This window comes from Paralichthys olivaceus, chromosome 5, assembly GCF_024713975.1.
Source record: "Paralichthys olivaceus isolate ysfri-2021 chromosome 5, ASM2471397v2, whole genome shotgun sequence".
NCBI classification, from domain to species: Eukaryota; Metazoa; Chordata; class Actinopteri; order Pleuronectiformes; family Paralichthyidae; genus Paralichthys; species Paralichthys olivaceus.
This window is the reverse complement of record NC_091097.1, coordinates 13,527,104-13,545,944: the sequence shown is the minus strand read 5'-3', so window position 1 is coordinate 13,545,944 and position 18,841 is coordinate 13,527,104. Positions and strand designations below refer to the sequence as shown.

Genomic DNA, 18,841 nt, shown 5'->3' with positions numbered 1-18,841 from the left:
TTTCCGTGCGCCTCGGCAGCGTCGACCCCGGAGCGAAACGTTGTGCGCACCGCTCTCCAGGCGCGGTGTGTAGCACAGTGGCGGCAGCTGCCACCATCTTCTGTGCGCTGACAGGCGTCCAGCCTCAAGGAGTGAGAGTGTGTGTGTGTGTGTGTGTGTGTGTGAAGCACGACAGAATACTATTAAAATGATTTCCGTTGTTTTCTTTCAAAATAAAACCTTACAGTGGCCTACAAGTACTTTCCTGTAGCACCTGTGTTAGTACCATACACTGAAATAGAATACATTTATGAAAACAACACATACAGTACATGATGTTAAATGTCCCTGAACTTTGTAAATGTATTTCTGGCCTAAATGTAATCTCCTACGGCTTTTCACAGTATAGGATTTATATTACTTACATGCCAAACACCGGTAGAAAGCTCTTGGCCAAATGTCATTGCTCTTTATTCAAGATTGCCAATGGGCTAAACTTAACTACACTGAGATTGTTGTGAAGGAAGCTGTTTTCTTTCTACTTTTCTTCACAGAAATGTTTTGTCCAACTGGATGAAACATGATAGGCTACACCAGGGCCGGATTTTACGGTGGGGGGACGGGGGGGGGGTCCAGAGAGAGAGTTGCCCCCCTCATTATCATTGCAAAGATTACTATAGTAATTTGGAATAGTATAATGATATGCATCGAAAGCACATGTGGCAATTATCGGCTCAATTTAAAGATTTTTTGAAAGATTGCACCACCATTGTATGTGTGTGCACGTGTGTCCCCTGGGCTACACCTCCTGCAGAATACCACCATTCAAAAAGTTAGTATTACCATTTTGGGAGGAGAAAACTTCAATTGAACTAACAATTGAAACACAAATTATAAGCTATTTATTGTCCTCATGTCGTGGAACTGGAAAAATTGAGCCTCAAACATAATCCAATCACATATTAAGCATAGTTTATTTTGAAAACACATTTCTCTGCTTCCGTTTTGGTGGTCACCGTGGACTTGATGCTGCTGTGAGTGTTTGGCAGGCGGAGAGAGGAGAAGCTGGGAGGAATGTGGAGGGGGGGAGGGGGGGGGGTTTACGTGCACACACTTGAGAGAAGACTCGAGGCAGCGAGCACGTATTTCTGGGAAGGGTGGGGACGTTTCTGTTCATTTTATCTCATACGGATTTAAAAGATCTGTCCAGGGATGAGCAGGAGAGAAATAAAAAGACCTCGTCATCGGAAAGGCCTTTAAATTGCTCTTGTTCCCAATTAATTTAATAGAAATCTTGGATACTGTTCTTTTTCAGAGGATAAAATAATAATAAATGGAATTATTTGGTTAAATCAACACGTGTGAGCTAAATAAATTCATTCTACACACAATATTTCTGCACCTCCAAGATTGTGCAATGACTTTTCAGAAATGATATGTGCTGCATATTTGAATAAAGAACCTCCTGATGCTTTACAGTCTTTATTCTCAGTTGGCTTAGAGAAATATTAAACAGCCACTCTCTGTAGTCAGCACTGTGGCTTCACAGTTTAACAGTATATTGAGAGGATCCCCTGTGCCTACCCTGCTGCAATAGACCTGCAAAAAGATTTTCCTTTATGAGAGGAGGGAAACGATTTCCTCCACTTTTAGATTTGTGTGATTTATGTGTTTAAAATGAGTTTTGGGTACAGCCATTGTCATAGAAATTGTTTGTGTATAAAACTATACATCTCAAATAAGACCGACTCTGCAGGTGTAGGAAAAGGTAGAAAAATTAAATGTTTAATGTGTGCATGCAGCTGCACTGTAAGTATTCTATGTACTGTTATTATCTGTGTATTTGTTGATGCAAACACTGTGTATGTGTTGTGTGTGTCTAAGATCTCAGAAATGTTTTCTTGCAAAGGTCCAGCAGCTCCTGAGTTTGATGTAGAAAGGAGGCTGCTGTTCCTAGAGGTGGTGCAAACAACCCTCCATCCAGTCATTGTGTTGTGGTCCACCACAGTATACCTTAAATTAATAATGGTTGAGCTCACAGTGCCATTGAGGGAGGTTTGTGAAGAAGCCCATGAGAGAAAGGCCACAAAGTACATCCCATTCTCTGGTTGAGGAGTCCAGTTGTTCCCCGTTGAGATCTGCTGTTGAGTTCTCCCAATGAAATCTACATGTCGGCTGTTGTCAGCAGTAGGCATGGATGGAAAGAAAAATACTGCATCTCGTAGGATTGGAGGGAGGAGGCAGAATGAGCGACTTGCTGAGAGGAGGTGAGCTGTAAACCATGTGCTGATTGGCAGTGATTTGGCCGACACTGCAGGCCCACAAAGCGGACATGATGTTGTGTGCAGTTATCCTGTGCAACTGTCTTATCTTATCATATCTTATCTCATCTTGTCTTATCAAACATACACACTCATACACACCCCTCTCCATCTCCTGTCACGACAAACTGTTGGTGCAATGCAGCTACAGGAAAAAAAACTTCCCCCTTTCCCGTTCCAACCCATTAGTGAGAGAGATGTTAAGATTCTTGGGGAGAAAGAAAAGAAACTGAATGAAACATGAATGTGAGGAAGATATAAAGTGTAAAAGGATCATCCTGGTACAAGTTTGAACCCTCTGTTTTACCCCTTTGATGAAGGTTGGATGGTTTTATCAGAATAACCACAAAGTTTCATTCCCTAGTCAATCAACAAATCTTTATTCTTCTTGATAAAGCTTCCAAAAGAATTGGGCAAAGATTAATTAAAATTTTATAGCAAAACAAAAAAAAAGTGAACCAACAACTTCTGTAATGAGACACACATCCAGGCCAGAATTAATTCACAGGAAAATAAGATAATTGAAACTGAACTATACCAAAAAGCACAACCACACAATTTCATAAGGCCAGTCACTGAAGACTGTTGCTATTAGAAGTGTTAGTCAATGGTCTGCATTTATAACTTTTTACACTTTTACACAGCACTCTCTAGTGGGCATGTCCTGGATCTGCAGTGTAAATTTAACAAACACATCCAGTGGAACGCACAAACACTCAGCGAAACACAGGGAATTAAGCAAATGTGAGCTTCAGTGGGGTTTGTCTGTCAGGTCGTTTTCTTTTCGGCTCCATGATGCTTCAGATTTGAGAAAATAAAACATTCTGCACTATGGGGGATAGTGAGGGAAGACGAAGAGGGAACGGAAGGTGTTGTTACCACCTACCTCTCCCTTGACTGACTTGAGATTTCAAGCAGCGGTTTGTCATTTTGGTAGACTTCAGCTCTGAATCTGCGAAGGTTCGCCGTCATCCAGGTCATGGTACATGAAGTTTCTCTAAATATTCTGCCAGAGCAGCTGGTTAGCCTAGCTTAGCATAAAGACTGTAAACAAGGGGAAACAGTTAGCCAGAGTCTGTCAAGAGGGAACTGAAGTCCACCTACCTGCAGGTCTACAGCTCCAAAATGAATACATCATACCTTGTTTGCTGACATCAAACAGAAAGGGTAGTTTCAATGCAGTACAGTGGTCATTTGGGGAATTGACTATTTCTTGCCAGGCAAAGAATCTTCCTGGAGTCTCTGCAGGTTGCCAACAAACATCAGACTCCAAAAAGTGACTTTGGCGGCTTAAATAAGTGTGTTTTCCCTTAATGTCAAACTATTTTGAACGATTTGGCCGTGCCATACTCCTGGGAAGTTCACTGAGGTAGGCTCACGTAAGAAATTGCAGCTTTGACGTGTATCACTCCAAAGACATAGGGATCAGTATTTTGAGCATGCTTCTTTCCACAGAGGTCAGGGGTCAACTTGTGGGTCTTCCACTTCGCCATGTCCTCTCAATTACCTCAAGCCCTCCGTTTTTTAGTTTTTTTAGTTTTTTTGCAAGCTATAAAATCCATTATCAGAGGTCCGCTATCACAATCTTACAGTGAAGGTTTGTTCAGCACGCAGACGCAGCCTGCTTCAATGCCCATTTGAGAAGTTTACACATAAAACAAATCAATAAATATATTTCTAACCTGCAAAAGAAATGGCAAAAACAAATAGATACAGATAGCTGTGATTCAAACACATCCTCATGTGTCACTATTATGGTCGTTCAGCTTAAAAAATGCTGGGAAGCTTATCATTGAAGGAAAAAAGTTATTCCTTATTGAATTTCTGCCAAAGACTGGCAAATTTATAGATGCACTCGGAAACAGTAAGAGGAGTTAAGAAGTGAAGCAGAATGAAATTATCCATCCCACTCTGAAGACTCTCTGACCCTTGAACCCTGACCTCTGCTTCCATCACGGTGCTCATTTCACTGGTTGTCAACAACCAAGACTGATGAGCGAATAAAACTAAGAAATATAAAAGGCCTTGCATGGCCGTGCTGGTTCAGGGTTGAGTTTGTTAGAGGGAATATACATGCATCTGATAAGTAAGATGTGACGTCTAACATGCAACATTAATGTTAATCTATGTCAAGAGTTTGGAAGAGCACCCAAAGACAAAGGCTTTGTATAGCACCCACACAAAAGGCTACTTCAAAATCACCTTCTGAAGCAAATGGAATTGACCTTCTGCAATGCAATTCTCAAGATTTTACAACACAAATTTGCAACTTTGATATTTCCACTTTCCCATTTTATTCACATACAAGGGAGCTGGTATTTGACTTTTTCAGTCTGAGGATTTAAAAATTTTTATTTGATTGTACTTATATGTTTTTCTTCACATCATTTACTTCCTCATCCCCCAAAATCCCAGGCAGTCCACTGTGCTTGTGCAAGGGAGAGAGGAGGGCGTGTGTTTCAACAAAAACTCAGTGACCAGTGACCTGTTCTCATTTCGTCAGCACTTGTGTCCTTAAGTTGCCTTATTACACAATTACTCTTCCTTCCCACTCCTCATTCCCACAGGGCCTAAATGCACATCCCCATATTTTCCTGAGGAAAAAAAAACAAACACTAATCCTCTCTCCTCTGTCTCCTCAACAATACAGGCATTCTGACAAAAGCAGGGTTGGCTTCCGCCAGACCCCTTCTCTCCACCTCCTCTCCCTTTACTTCCCCCATTTAAGTTATTTTGTGTTCCTCAGTTCTTCCGATAGCGGTTCTTTGGCTTCTCACCACAGCCGGTTGCCTCGCAGGAGGACAGGCCAGGCTGTTTGCCAGAGTTAATGCTGCTCAGTAGAGCGGGCAGCTCATTGGTGATGGCCTTCTCAATCTTGTCCAGCAGACAGCCTCCTATGTAGGAGCACTGAGACGACAAGGGTTTGAAGTTGGTGATTGGGTTGATGCCAAAGAAGTCACGGTAAGCGTCGCGGTTGGGCAGGTCGAACTTGCTGACGTTGGTCTTGGCTAGAATGGATTTGAAAATGTAGAACTTGTCTGGGTCGTCCACAATCTCCTTGAACACGAGTTCAGGGTCGCTGAAGAAGCTCATCTTTTCTTTAAAGGTCTGGACATAGCGGTCCACCAGCAGGCCATGGATGCGCACACGGATGCCATGCTGGCGGATGAAGGCAATCTTGTTCTCCATGCGGTTTTCAATCACCTGGTTCAAATCTTCCAGAAGGGAGATTTCCTCTCGCTTGAAGAGCTCGCGACTGGTGTCAGGTGCGTAGTCATATGGCCAAAAGGAGCTGACGTAGACGCGGGGGGGTTCGGTCACATTGATGAGGGGAGCCAAGCTCCAAAAGAGTGCTCCATAGACTCTCATTAAGTCCTGGGTGGCCAGGTTGTCAGCTTTGTTCAGGATGATACGGATCTGGGACTCGCGACCCTTCAACTGTCGGAAGAGCATCTCCAGCTCCAGGCCCACATCCAGCTTGGTGGGGTCAAACACGACGAAGATCAGGTCAGCACGGTCAATGAACCACTGGCAAACATCGTTGAAAGGATAACCTGGGCAGAAGAAGAGAAATAAAAAACTGCACTAATACTGACTTGCACACATCTGCTTTGTACTTGATCTGTGTTACGTTGCTGCTTCACCTCTCTCCTGCTGCTTGCGGTTCTCAATGATTCCCGGCGTGTCCACAAAAGTCACACGCTCCAGCAGCTTGTGGGGCATCTCAATGCCGATCAGCTTTTCCAGGAAGTTTTGGCCAAATTTCTCCAGGGGCGAGAAAGAGCGAGAGCTGTCGGCTGCCATCACAATACCCTCAACTGAGCGGATCTTCTCCCCGTGCATAATAACAGTGAACTCAGAGGTAGTAGGCTCGGCTCCTGAAAACAAACCAAGGGAGAAACAGAGGGATACATTAACAAGAACAGGGACAGCAAGAGATAAAACTGGACAGAAGAACAGAAATCACTGTTCAGCCTCCATCTGACGTCAAGAATCTACTTCAACAAAATCCATTGATAGTGTCTGTATTTCATACATCATGAGATAGAGCACTTTCCCACATTTTCATTCATTTCTCAGAGAATAATTTGTGGATCTTGATGAAAACAATCAAACATGTTTAAGAGACTGATACTTATAAGAATGTGCATTTCGGTGCAGAGCCAAATAAAAATTTGGATTTTGATGAATTTAAATTCATGAGGGGAATGTTGAGCCCTGACAGAGCTATGCACTCTACTGAGTGCTTTCTTTCATGCTAAAATAAAAACTGTGTGCAACATACCTGTGTAGAGCTGATAGGGGCTGTCGTTCAAGCCCAGGAGGTAATTAATCATGGAGGACTTTCCTACGCTCCAAGGTCCCAGGAAGAGCACCATGGGTTTGGAGGTAATCTCTCCATCTGTTGAAAGGGGAGAAACAACAATGATTAAAACCTCAACAAGATGGTTAAATCATGACAAAGAACCTTTCAAATTTATAATAGATTTTGGGTGGAAAAAATATGTTGAGATTATAATTTGCTGCAGATAGGAAAATTGTACCAAAAATCTTTGGTGCAGTCTTCCTTTTGTGTCTCAAAAAATGTATTCATCCATAATGTATCCTGGGGTAAACAATAATTTACTATAATATACAAAATTAAGAGACTCTAAGGAACACATCAGCACTTTCAATCTTAATCCAGAGCACAGGGAAAGTTTTCTTTTTGTAGCAAATGAATTAAAAAAATAGCCAAAGTAAAACATTGTTAGGCTTGTTTAGAAGCAGGAAAGAATGCTCAATGAGATGCTGCAGCCATGTTTCAGGGACACACAACAAAGCAAACAAACTGTGTGTGTGTGTCCCATAGCAAGCTGCCGTGTGTTGTGATGGGAACATGATGTCCGGGTGGGAAGAAACCAGAACATTCTCTTATCGCCTTATGAATGGATTAAAATGATGATGAGGAAAAGAAATGAGAAAGAGAGAAAGAAAGAAAGAATTAAAAACCATTAGCTGTTCCTGATCCTCGTGGTTTTATAAATGTTTTTTAAAATAAAGAACAAAGTGAAAGAAAGTCGATTCACTCTCAGCTGAACACTGACCACCCTTTCCCAATAGTGTCCCCTCATCAGACCTGTGTCCTTTACTAGAGCCAGAACTGCACATGCACCCCCTCCATGTTTTACATTTGACACCCTCAACTTAATGCACAGTCGCTGTTTAAATACTGTACATACGCTGCCTAGACACAACCAAGCTTAAAGTCTTTTATTTTTGCACCAAATTTTTGTAATTGACATTTCTCCCCTTTTCATTCTTTACAATTGTTTTATAATTTTAAATGAGTAAATCAAAAAAGAGTCAAATCCCTTTTGATTCAGATAAAAACCGCTGCTCTGTATCAGTATCAGTCGTGTCACCTAAAGTGAAGCATGCTTGTAATGTCTGACCCACAGAGAGCTGTGTCCTCTTTACATCACAAATGGACATATGAAGGGAGAGGAGGGAGGGGAGGAGAGGAAGGGGCTGAGCACTTTCAGCCAGTGCCATGCACAGGTAAGCCCCATCGCCCGCAACCCACCTGTGGCTGAGTCACCCAGGGTTCGTCCGGGGTAGGCTGTTAGACGAGGGGGTGGAGTTGAGGGGGGGAGGAGGACAGGAGAGGGAGGGTGGAGCACAGAGGAGTGAAGGGAACAGGAGGTGGATGAGAGTGAGGAGAGCTAAGTGAGGGAGTGAGGTTTCTATGAGCAACAGGGAAAGGGTGGTATAATAATGGGTGACAGGTCTTCTCTGAAAATATTGTCCCATATCTACCTAATGTGTCAAACACCACCTGCAAATGGATGGTGTGCATGTGTTGAAGTGATGAGGTGAATACGATAATAAATCCGTGTTTGTTTAGAGGCTTCCCAGTGGTTGTATGTGACAAGTGTGCATGACTGCTGAGCCTGAGAAGCCACAAGAGGGCGAGCTTCATTGCATTGTGGGAAAGAAGAGTTCAGTGTGCAGTTTAGAGACATGAACTGTGCTGAGTCATTTAAAAATCAACCAGGGACGTTACAGAAATACCAGAAAGAGAAGAAAAGGGGTAGAAATATTTTTAATGGGTGGCATCAATGGAGTGGCCAAGACATAAAGATAATATACCTTTTATGTTTATTGTAATTTGTGCTGTAAATTGAAGTAGATATGATTATTTATTTAAAATTGTTCTGCTCTGCAGCCTGCAAATAACCTTTGAAGGCACTACTGTACTATAATGGTGTGAGGATGATGTGTGTGACATGTACAAAAAAAGGTCGACACATCAGTCACAAAAGCAACACAAACAGACAACCGAGCAGACACAGCCGATTCCTCCGCGTGGTACCTGAGATCTCGTGCTGCCTCAGCTCGTTGTACTTGTAGGCCTGCTCCATTGGCTTGATGGACGTGTGGTAGATCTTCCGCAACCTCTCCAGAGCCGCTGGAGGACAAGATGACAAAGATGTTTTAAAGAAGAGGCACAAGGTGGTAGATGTCTTACTTTTTAATAGTCTAGCTGAGGAGTTCCTAGCCTTTTTGCCCTATTATCCCTTTAAATGGATACATTACATCTTTCACATATTCATCTTTTATCATCGCTCCCACCTTCCAAGATCATGTGTTGCATAATTGATCTAGCGTAGAAAGGGAATTAAAGGAAATCACAGCATTCTGCAGCTCCAACATTCTTTATTGATTATATATCATTTCATCATTCTGAGCACTAAGCTTCACAAAAGAAAACTACATCTATTGAATCATCCTTGATCCTCACCTGCATAGTCTCTTGATTTTTCCTCAGTTGCGAGCCGCAACGTCTCGTCGATGTGAGATTTGTCTCTGAGGACAGAGGTGATATCTTCTTCTTCTGTGAAAACAACATTTAAAAAAAATTTACTTCAAGTTCAAGTGTGTGTCTTTAATTCACTGTTTAAGGAATAATAGAAGATGACAGAATTGGTGCAAACCACAGCTTTGCTACTGAGACCAGCCAGGCTGCTATTTCTGGAGCGATCTCTACATCCATGACGGTTTTGCACTGGATGCCGACATCAGTTTCAGACATTTGAACTGATATTTCACAGTGAAATGTTTGCAAACTGAGCCTTGAATTCATTGCACTCCGAATGCTGCGTCTACCTTGTCTTTTCTTCTGTCTTCTCTTCAACCTATCTCTTTGTCTTGTTGACATGGTAAATACCAAACCTTCAGAGTGTTTACTTCATCACAGCACCCATAAAATATTTGGGGAGAATAACAAATAGTTCTGCTGCAGACGTCCTTTAGCCTGAAACATGATAGCACAAACTTGACGTGTGTGTGTGTGTGTGTGTGTGTGTGTGAACCCAAGAGAACATATCCGCTCACCACTGTGTCATGTCCACATATCAGATTGCTTAGATCACAGCTGTTTGTACGATCAGCTCTTAATATAGAAAGCGAGGGCCGAAAATAAACACACAAAGACATTTGTTGGACATCACCATGGCCTTATAGCAACAGCAAAGACAAGAGAGACAGACAGAGAGGGGGACTTCCCCAGTGTCATAATAGACTGGGTGGAGATCTCAGCGTTCCCATCAGTATTATACATGAGACTCTGATGTGCAGTCCTCTGTCTTTTCTCCTCCATATTTATCCACCTATCACAGACTTATGCTGCTGTGAGGTGTGTCCTTGTGTGCCCTGGCCTCAGATCAGGCCTCACTGTAACACCTCCCACACAGACAAAACCTGCTGTGGCTTTGAACTGCATATATGAGCACTTTATTCTTCCTTGGAGTGCTAGTGATGGTGGTGGTGGAGGTAAGGACCTTAGTACTTAAGGTACCAGTTGCTCCCCTTATAGAGTTGTTATGAAAATGTAGGCTGTGTTGTTAACAACACGTTTGGGGAATACTGAATCAGATATTCTTCTTCTGTGAGGAGATAAACTGCAGTAATTCAGTTGTAAGACACATGCCATAATCTGAATACTGGTGTTGTTATATAAAGACTTTCTGTGAACACAGCCCAGTTACATTAAATTCACTGGCACAGGAAACATAGTTCACACAAAATAAGAATACTGACGTTCTTCACTAAAATCTGACCCAAGAAAAATCAACATTGCCACTGTCTAGGTCTAAGTGTTCAGATGAAGGGACCTGCACACAGGATCACAGAGTGTGTGAAAAGCTGGAGCTCTTGCCCAAAGCGCAGCCCTCTGATCTCAGCAGGTGACTGGCAAAGATCCTGCTGAGCCCAGGTAACGTCTGGGCGCTTTGTGCAATACTCACGAATCAAAAGCAGACTGGTGGAGAGCACAAGCACCTGGTGGGGGACGGAAAAACGTTTCCATTGGGTTGCGACTGCAAATGTCACAAGTTGAAGGAAGAAAAATTTGATCATTCTTGTCTACACTGCTGGCAGTACACCAGATGAGACAAATTACACATGAACAGTCTGGCCTGGTCTGGCACTACTAGGGATAGTTTTTGCTTTAATGCAGGGGGTATTTTGCTCGTAAATATTGGCAGGGTTATGAGAAGGTCCAGGTGAAAAGCAGTTTCTGGATAAAGAGGGTGACCTAAATATACCTAGAAACACTCAGCTATATACTCTCCAAAACCCCACTAAACTGTATCTGTGTCTCAATTCAGCATCTGCATCTTTAGGAGGCTGCATTTTCAAGATTTTGTCACAATGGTGCGACCACACGGCCCTACAAATGCGTCCTTCCATCCCCAAGAAATGAAGGCTCCAACCAGTGGATGCCTGTGATTAATAGCAACAAGGGTGGGACTCTGTAACTCTGATGAAATCCTCTGTAGACCAGGCCATCTCATTTCAGTTCGGTGTTTGCAATCATTGTGGCCCCCCGAAGGAGGCAGCCCCTGAATTCAGACCCAGCTTGTATATCAATATGAGAATCCTGCACCGTAACCTGGAGAACACCCACAGGCCACGTTGTCAGTGACTTCTAGTGTTTCTGGCCAAGAGTCAGAATGGCACGTCATGTTGGCCGAAACCAACAGTGCATCAAATGACAAGTAAAATCATCCGAAGGCTCTTTACATACAAACCTGACGCAAATGTGTTCATATTGATAACCCACGTGTATTTTAAACAATCCGTAGGTCCCACTCATTCACACAACATTAACATATCGTATCGCCAAGGCTTCAACTGAGACACACAGCAGTTGGTCTTTTGCCGGAGGAACAACGCAGCACCGACGATTCTCTCCAAGTCAACCTGCTAAAAATAAACCTATGTAATGTGGCTCCCAGCACGGTGCAAGAACAAGAGAAACCAAAAGGTTAGCAGCCAAAATAAAAGAAGGGTATGAGTAATGCAACAATGCCTAAAAGGATCTAAATGTATACAGTATCTATGTTTTGGATATAATAGGCTACGTGTTTTGTTTTATACACACATTTCCCAAAGCAGCAAGGAGTGTTACAATAATGCCAGAGAAATGGGAGCTTTTTTTTTACTTAGTGAAATATGTAATGAAGCAGTTCAAATTGGAAAATAAACTTAAAAGCAATAAAGGAGTTTAAAGTCAGCTGATTGCCACGTGCCTGTGCAAAGCAGCTGTGACCTGAAGAGGAAACAAAAAGCTACAACACCTTGTAACACAATCTGTGACGCATGGATGCCTTTTAGCAAATCTGACACTCGCACGCAGGTTTGCTGCATATCTCAGTGGGTAAAGATTTGACACAGGATGCAATCAATTACAAAAGAAAGAGGAGGCAAAGAAAAAGAGAGAAGTCTCCCGTCAAATGACTCAACTTGGAGGCTGGAGTGGCTTTTGAGAATCAAATCTATATCTTCTCAATGAACTGGTCTTTTCCATTCAGCACACAAAGCGTCATCAAGCTCCTGTAACTTGACTCATCAGTCAGAAGAGTTGTGTCTTTTAACACTGGCCTCTTGAGTGGGCCTTAACTGCTGTGAACTTGTTAACACCTTCCAATCCAGTCAATCCCTGATGGAGGCCCTGGGACAGAACTCCGCAAAGATCAGAGAGGTAGTGTTGCCCGCGGACGGCAAGCCTTGCATCAGTGCTCAAAATTAACCCTGCAGGCGCCATGGGAGTTGAACCCCAGACATCTGCGCCCGGGACCATGTGTCCTCCCTGAGCCCGTTGCCACACAACCCTCCCTCAGTTTGGAGAAACATTCTGGCGGCATCGGCACATCCAGCAGGAATGTTGGCGATTTAAGCCTATCACAGCCTCAGCGGTGGGGTAAGTCATGCCTCAACTATAGATGTTAACATGGTGGCTATTCCAACATCAGAATCAATCAACAGCTGCAAGTGCAAAACTCATACATGCTCTTTTAAGACTCTTCTCTGGTTTACTTACACAGATATTTCAATTTCAATACACAGATTAATACATGTACACACATTGTAACTAAAGGGATGTGTTAAAAATCATAGTTGATATGCACATGCCTGCATGATTTTAAATAATCGGCACAAACCTAAAACCAGTATCGCAGTTAATCTAAAATTATCTGTATTATATTTTTTCACTCAAAGCATACAGCCAAGGAATACCCCAGATATGATGTTCTCTTGCAGGTATATGTGTGTGCTGGAATGTATCTGCAGTATATTAGGTATCTGTGTAAAGCCACAGGATCATGTTCTTCTTGCAGCACAGTGGAGGTAAATTGAATTAAACTGAACATGATGAGGGCAGCAGGCCTGGAGCCCCCAGTCAGAGGATTTATCCTGAGCACGGGGGATTGAGGCAACCTTAACTGAAGGCCAAGGGGTTCCACTGGAAAGATCTGTGGAGAGGCATCAAATGCACTCAAATTTAAATGGCTGGCAGGATTTTTATATAACCACATTAACATAAGCCGACTTCATCTGGACATCCCGTCCACTTCTCCAAAAACTAAACCTAATCTACTCAAAATAAATGAGAAATGCATAACGCCAAAAAAAGGCACATAACTTTCCTCCAGAAAGGGTCAGAGGTATGAGAGGAGTCAGCAGAGCATGTGCAGGGCGTGGTGAGAAGAGGCCACATATGGCAACAGGTGCAACAGCTTGTGGAACTAGAACTCCCCCATAGTCAGGAATAGCCCCATAATGGACAGAGGTGGGGGCAGCATGCTGCCTCCTATTTTAAGGCTTTGACTGTTTGTCAGTCTGGAGACTCGTAGACATCCACATCACACAGAGATGACTGTGTTCTACTGTACCAGGAGAACTAATGTAAGTTTCACATGTAAGGCTGATACTTGCCAGTGTATTAAGGTTTTCTCCGGAGTTCTGCACAAGAAATTTAGCTCAATCAAAAGTATTATCACTTTCAAACTATGCCCCATTCTGGTGCATTTAATTTGACAGTAAAAAAAAACAACACTGATTCCATCACTGGCCCATCACAGACTATCTTATGTGAGCCTTGTCCAGATTCTACATCCTCCATTGGGGTTACTGACAGCTAGGGATGAAGTGGAGCGACGTCAGGGCTCAAAGAAATGCACAAGGGCAAAGGTACTTTACGCTGAGGTGTTGATCTGGTGCCTCTATCCCTGCTCTCCTGTTTGAAAGCCAGGAAAAGGACGTCAGGTGCCCTTGGAACTACGGGGGCTTGTCTTAAGCAGCAGTGTGTAGTATGGCAGTTGAGGATGACTGGCGTGTCCCCTCTACTACATCAATCAGAGGGGTGTCCCAGACATGCCACATGCCATCACAGGGGTTCACGTGGCGACAGTGCCCCTTTAATTTTCCATGTCTTCCCTCCTGCAAAGTCACGAGGCCAAAGATGTTTTTACTGTATTGAGGATGGTTAGTATTACCACTCAGTATAAACACACTGGTGTTAAGAAGTAATCAAGGGCCTCTAGAGGCTGTGAGATATTTGTACATCCAAAACTAAATATATTGCATATAGCAATGCAAGTACACATTTTTCACAGTTTTCTGTGTGCATTGTAGCTATATTCCGTAATTACATTTGCACTGATGATATTTTTATTTTGGATTAGCAAGTGTCTGAAGCCCCTTTCATCTCAAACCCCATGTATGATATTAGACACTGAGCATATTTTCAGTCCTCGTTTGGTCAGCCAGAGCCATTTACACAACACCTGGTTAGTGTAGGGTTTCTAGCAACCTTATAATAACCATATAGTTACCATAGTGACCCGTGTTTTCCATTGCATGCCAACACTGACCGGTGTGAGACCCATGTAATACACTGGAAGTGAGGCTGCTGTAAAACACGTGTTCTTTGCATTCGTCAATGAAAATTGAAGCTTTTTAACGCCTGCAGGTAGTGAAATGCAGGAAATGGTCGAACCAGGTGAACTATCCAAAACTCAGTTAAACTCAAATCTAATGATGCCAATTTATACAGATGATGACATGATGACAGCAAAGCTTTTATTTTACAAATAATCCCTTATGCTGCCGGTAATGTCCAAAGCCAGGTCCAAATGTAAACAGTTCGAAAAAACTGTCAATGCATTAACCTTGTTGCGGAGTAATGAAATACAGAGAATATATGAATATAAGTAACTATTACACTTTTCATGGTGCCAATCAGAATGCAGTCTGCATTTTCTGGTCAAATTAGTGAGCTAAGTACTTAGCTGAATTGCGAGCTGACTTCAGACCGTTAGCATTGTCATAGAATAGCTAGCTTGCTAAACAGGTTAACTTAACAGACGAGATTGGAGATCATCCAATTTACACCATGCATGATGTGTACATGTAGCCTACTATGTGTCTGGGAGCATTTAAACAACTGTCAAAAAACGACACCATTTCAGTGTATGAGTTAGCTTCCATGCTCTGGGCAGAGTTGCACATTTTGCTAAATTTGCCTGTTCTGATGCCACTTTTAATGTAACACCAAGTTTTAATTATAATTATTTTTTCAAATATCAAGGAAAATTGGGTCTCCATGTTTTTGCTACTTAAAAGAGCAGTATTGTGTGAGTGTATCATTCGTTTTGGTTGCAATATTAATGTAAGACGATGCTGAAGTATTTGAAGTATGTTACACACTTTGAGTAATTTATTGGAATTGGTTACCAATTGCATTCAAGTGCCTGTATTCTGTGGTGAAGTATATTCTAAAAGTATTTACTGTGACATAATGAACTGGCTTTTGTCCATATTTTGAAGGACAGGCATGAGACAGTTGTGAGGGTAAGATTTCACAACATCACAGATTATCATGACACTGCTCTGCTGCTGCTTTCAGCTTTTTCTAGACTCTCTAGTATAGAGAGAATCTATAAAACAACAGTGTCATGTTCAGTGGTAACATCCCGACTTTAGGATTAGAGATCTATCCCTGCCCATGCAGGGCAGTTAGACAACCTGTGAGAAAATGATAGCGAATCGATTTCACATTCCTTTAGAAGGAGATTACCCTTTCTGCTCCCTCTGCAGTGCAGAGTTAGATCGAAGGAATCAATAACACAAATAATTACACACTGAGTGGCAAGGAGTTCATGTTTCTCATAACATACAGGTGTTAAAACTGGCATTCTCTGCAGGAACATAATCAGAACACATAATGCAGGGAAGATTTAAAGACATAAACCACCAAAAGACACCTGCATCGGCCTGCAGACGGGGACTGTAAAGCCATAAGTTGCAGCCACAGCCCAGCCCCTCCTGCCTGGAGAATGCATGTCCCTATAAGGGCAACTGCTGGGAATAAATTGTGATTGTGACAGTGCAGAGTGGCAGCAGCTGTGCAGTGTATCCAAAGGGATGCATGGGGCTGAGAGGGGTGAGGAGTCAGGAGGGAAGGGGAGTCGAATGGAGGGAGGTACTGTAGTGGACAGTGTTGGGTTTCAGGAGGCCATCCAATCTTAGACTCCTGACAGCAGCCTGGAATATGGAGGCTTGGCCTCGGGTTGTGAAGCTGAACACCACCCCCAAGGACAGACAAGGGTGACAGACAAGGGTAATGCCAAACGATTTCGGTCCAGAAGCACAGACCAGGCCACAATTTCAGAATGATTGGTCAAAGAGAAGCTGTGGTCAGTATGACAGTCACCATGAGTTCTCTGTATATCATATTTATTGCAGGATATCTGTACTTGATGATACTCTGGAATATCATGACAGGAAATGTAGGAATTTCTGACCTAAAGTGACTCTTCCTTAGAGGATGAAATTCAAAAGGAGACCAAACCAATGAAAGCTGAAAAGCTGCATTGAAGCTCCAGCCTGGCTTTCCTTGATTGAGTAGGACTTTCCATCAGCTGGTGTCATGCATTAGGACAGCTGACACGCTGTCACAGAAGAGGCTGAACTCTATCTTGAATAATCCTCAACTGATCTCCCATCGGAAACTCACCAGAATTGGGATAAGTCACTTGTTCATGCATTAAAAATGTCATTCACTTAAGGCATGTGTGTGTTTATGTGGATTTTAACAACCAAAAAGAGGAGAGAGAGCGCAAGGTAAATCCATCATTGTATTGGGTGACAACAGTTTAATTATAAACTGGGAAAGATTTGAAATAGTCTCCCTGTCGCTGTCTGTGTCTATCCTCGGTTGGTGTCCCCATAACTGTCACTGTCCCTCTTTACTCTGCCTCCAGAAGTCAGCACCATTTCTGACTAAGTTGCCTCCACAACCGATTTAAGAATCCATCTGTGCTACTTTTGATCAGCTCATTAACTATTACTTCAACAGCCTAAATCACAACTGTCGTATGATCAAGCCAACAGAGCAATCAATTATGCCAACAGCACGTTCATTGAACCAATAGACCTACATCATGTCAGTGTTTTCATATATTAGCAGAACAAGCATATCTCGTGCCCTCGGTGCACCAATTTACCATAAAACTGCTGGATACTTCACCCAAGTGCCTCTTACCTGCTGTGGCCTGCAAAAGCAGCAGGGAGAGGAGACAGCAGATCGAGACTGTACCCTTCATGATGGCTGCCAGGAGAACTCTGATAGTCACTCAGACTATATATACCAAGGCAGGAAGGTTAAAGGGCACGCAGGGAGGAGAGGCGGGGCAAAGAGAGGGTCAGCTGGTACGGGAGGCTCAGAGCTGTGTGTCTAAGGTGTTGGAGGAGTCATCGCATGCCACAGGGACCCTGTACATGTGCAAGCAGCTGGTTCTCCTGTTTTAGAGAGGTCGCAGAGTAGGCTTCAGCATCACAGTGTACAAAGATCCGGATCTGTCTTTCAGTGGTGAAACACTCACCTTCTCATTGGAAGAAAGAATCCATTAAAGTTTGGTGCAGATCCAGATCAGGTGGGGGATCCATGAATTTTTTTAACTGTCTTTATCATTGGGAGATTCGTGTTTTTGAACAATATTTCTCAGAGAATAATTCATGGATCTTTTAGGGGACTGATAGTTATGTGTGTGTGCAATTTGGTGCAGATCAAACCGAAAATCTGAATCGATGTGCTCTTCTCATGGCTCCACTGTGGGTCATTCTAGTTTGTTTGTATGTCAGCAGGATTTTAACACAGTTTCATGAAACTTGAATAATGGGGCACAGGCGCAGAAATAAGCCATTAAAATTTGGGGCTGATCCATGAATTTTTTGAATTCATGAATTCATATGTTTCATATGTATGAGTTTATGAAATTTGAATTTAAGGGGACTGTTGGGCCTTGGCTAATGTGAGTGCCATTCAAGTATCATTAAGAAAGTGAATTAATGCATTCCTAACCCTAACATTAAAAAAATAGACTGAAAATAAACAATGCCATCTTACAAATTGATGGTGAAAAAGTAAATTAAGAATTACATGATTTAATAGAGAAAGAGAGAGAATAACAATGAGTAACCATGGCTGCTTGGCATTACAAAGAATGATGATGTTTCCAAGGAGTGAAACATGCTTCACAGCCTCCTCTCCACAAACTAAATATGCTTCAAGCGAACAAGGGCATGGGATTTGCACGAGCTGTCAGACCCTTGCTCCGGAGGGAAGGCACAATGCTCACTTGGCTGCCATGTTGGCAAAGTCATCACCGGAAGACTGTGTGTGCAAGCGAGTGAAGGATGGAGGCAGAGGAGAAGGTACGTCTGGAACATAAAAACCCCTGAGTAGACCCAGAATCCCTAACACAGCTGAACAAGGAGGGGATTACTGCTTTATCACACCCGAGCAGACACACTGTGGTGAACGAAATCTCACAATTCCTCGGGAATCAACATCTCAACTGGAAATTAATCCCCAAATATGGCAGGAGTTTCTTATTCAAGCATGTTCATCCGGAATGACTCAGGAGGTGTGTCCAAACAACACAGCATGTTCATTTTGAGCATGAAACTGCTTAAATCCTTAGAAACTACACTGGTGTTGGGATCTGCTCTAGAGGCATGAAGATTTGTTTACGAGCAAATGAACTCTATAGTGAACATCGATTTTTTGTTGACTGCAGATGGCCGACACTGGGATCAAGTTGTGCCTTCAAGTTGCCTGCTGCAGCAATGATGCAGCTGTCTCTGGAAAAAAGCAGCATAGAAAAGACAGACTGATGAAGCCTTGAGCCAGTTAATTCAAGAACGTGAAA

At 42.8% G+C, this 18,841-nt stretch overlaps 1 protein-coding gene across 2 annotated transcripts; it reads right to left on the bottom strand.

The window, feature by feature from the left end:
- Nucleotides 1–2,663: 2,663 nt before the first annotated feature.
- srl (sarcalumenin) lies at nucleotides 2,664–17,292 on the bottom strand. 2 transcript variants are annotated; one of them, XM_020101871.2, is made up of 7 exons: nucleotides 17,173–17,292; nucleotides 9,085–9,177; nucleotides 8,656–8,751; nucleotides 7,867–7,902; nucleotides 6,586–6,702; nucleotides 5,945–6,178; nucleotides 2,664–5,854 (listed from the first exon to the last, which is right to left on the bottom strand). In XM_020101871.2, exons 1-7 carry the CDS (start codon nucleotides 17,231–17,233, stop codon nucleotides 5,043–5,045), a joined length of 1,449 nt encoding a protein of 482 aa, XP_019957430.1. In that variant the 5' UTR covers nucleotides 17,234–17,292; the 3' UTR covers nucleotides 2,664–5,042. The 2 variants fall into 2 exon arrangements, with proteins under 2 accessions (XP_019957430.1, XP_019957431.1); XM_020101872.2 differs by lacking the exon at nucleotides 7,867–7,902.
- Nucleotides 17,293–18,841: the final 1,549 nt, after the last annotated feature.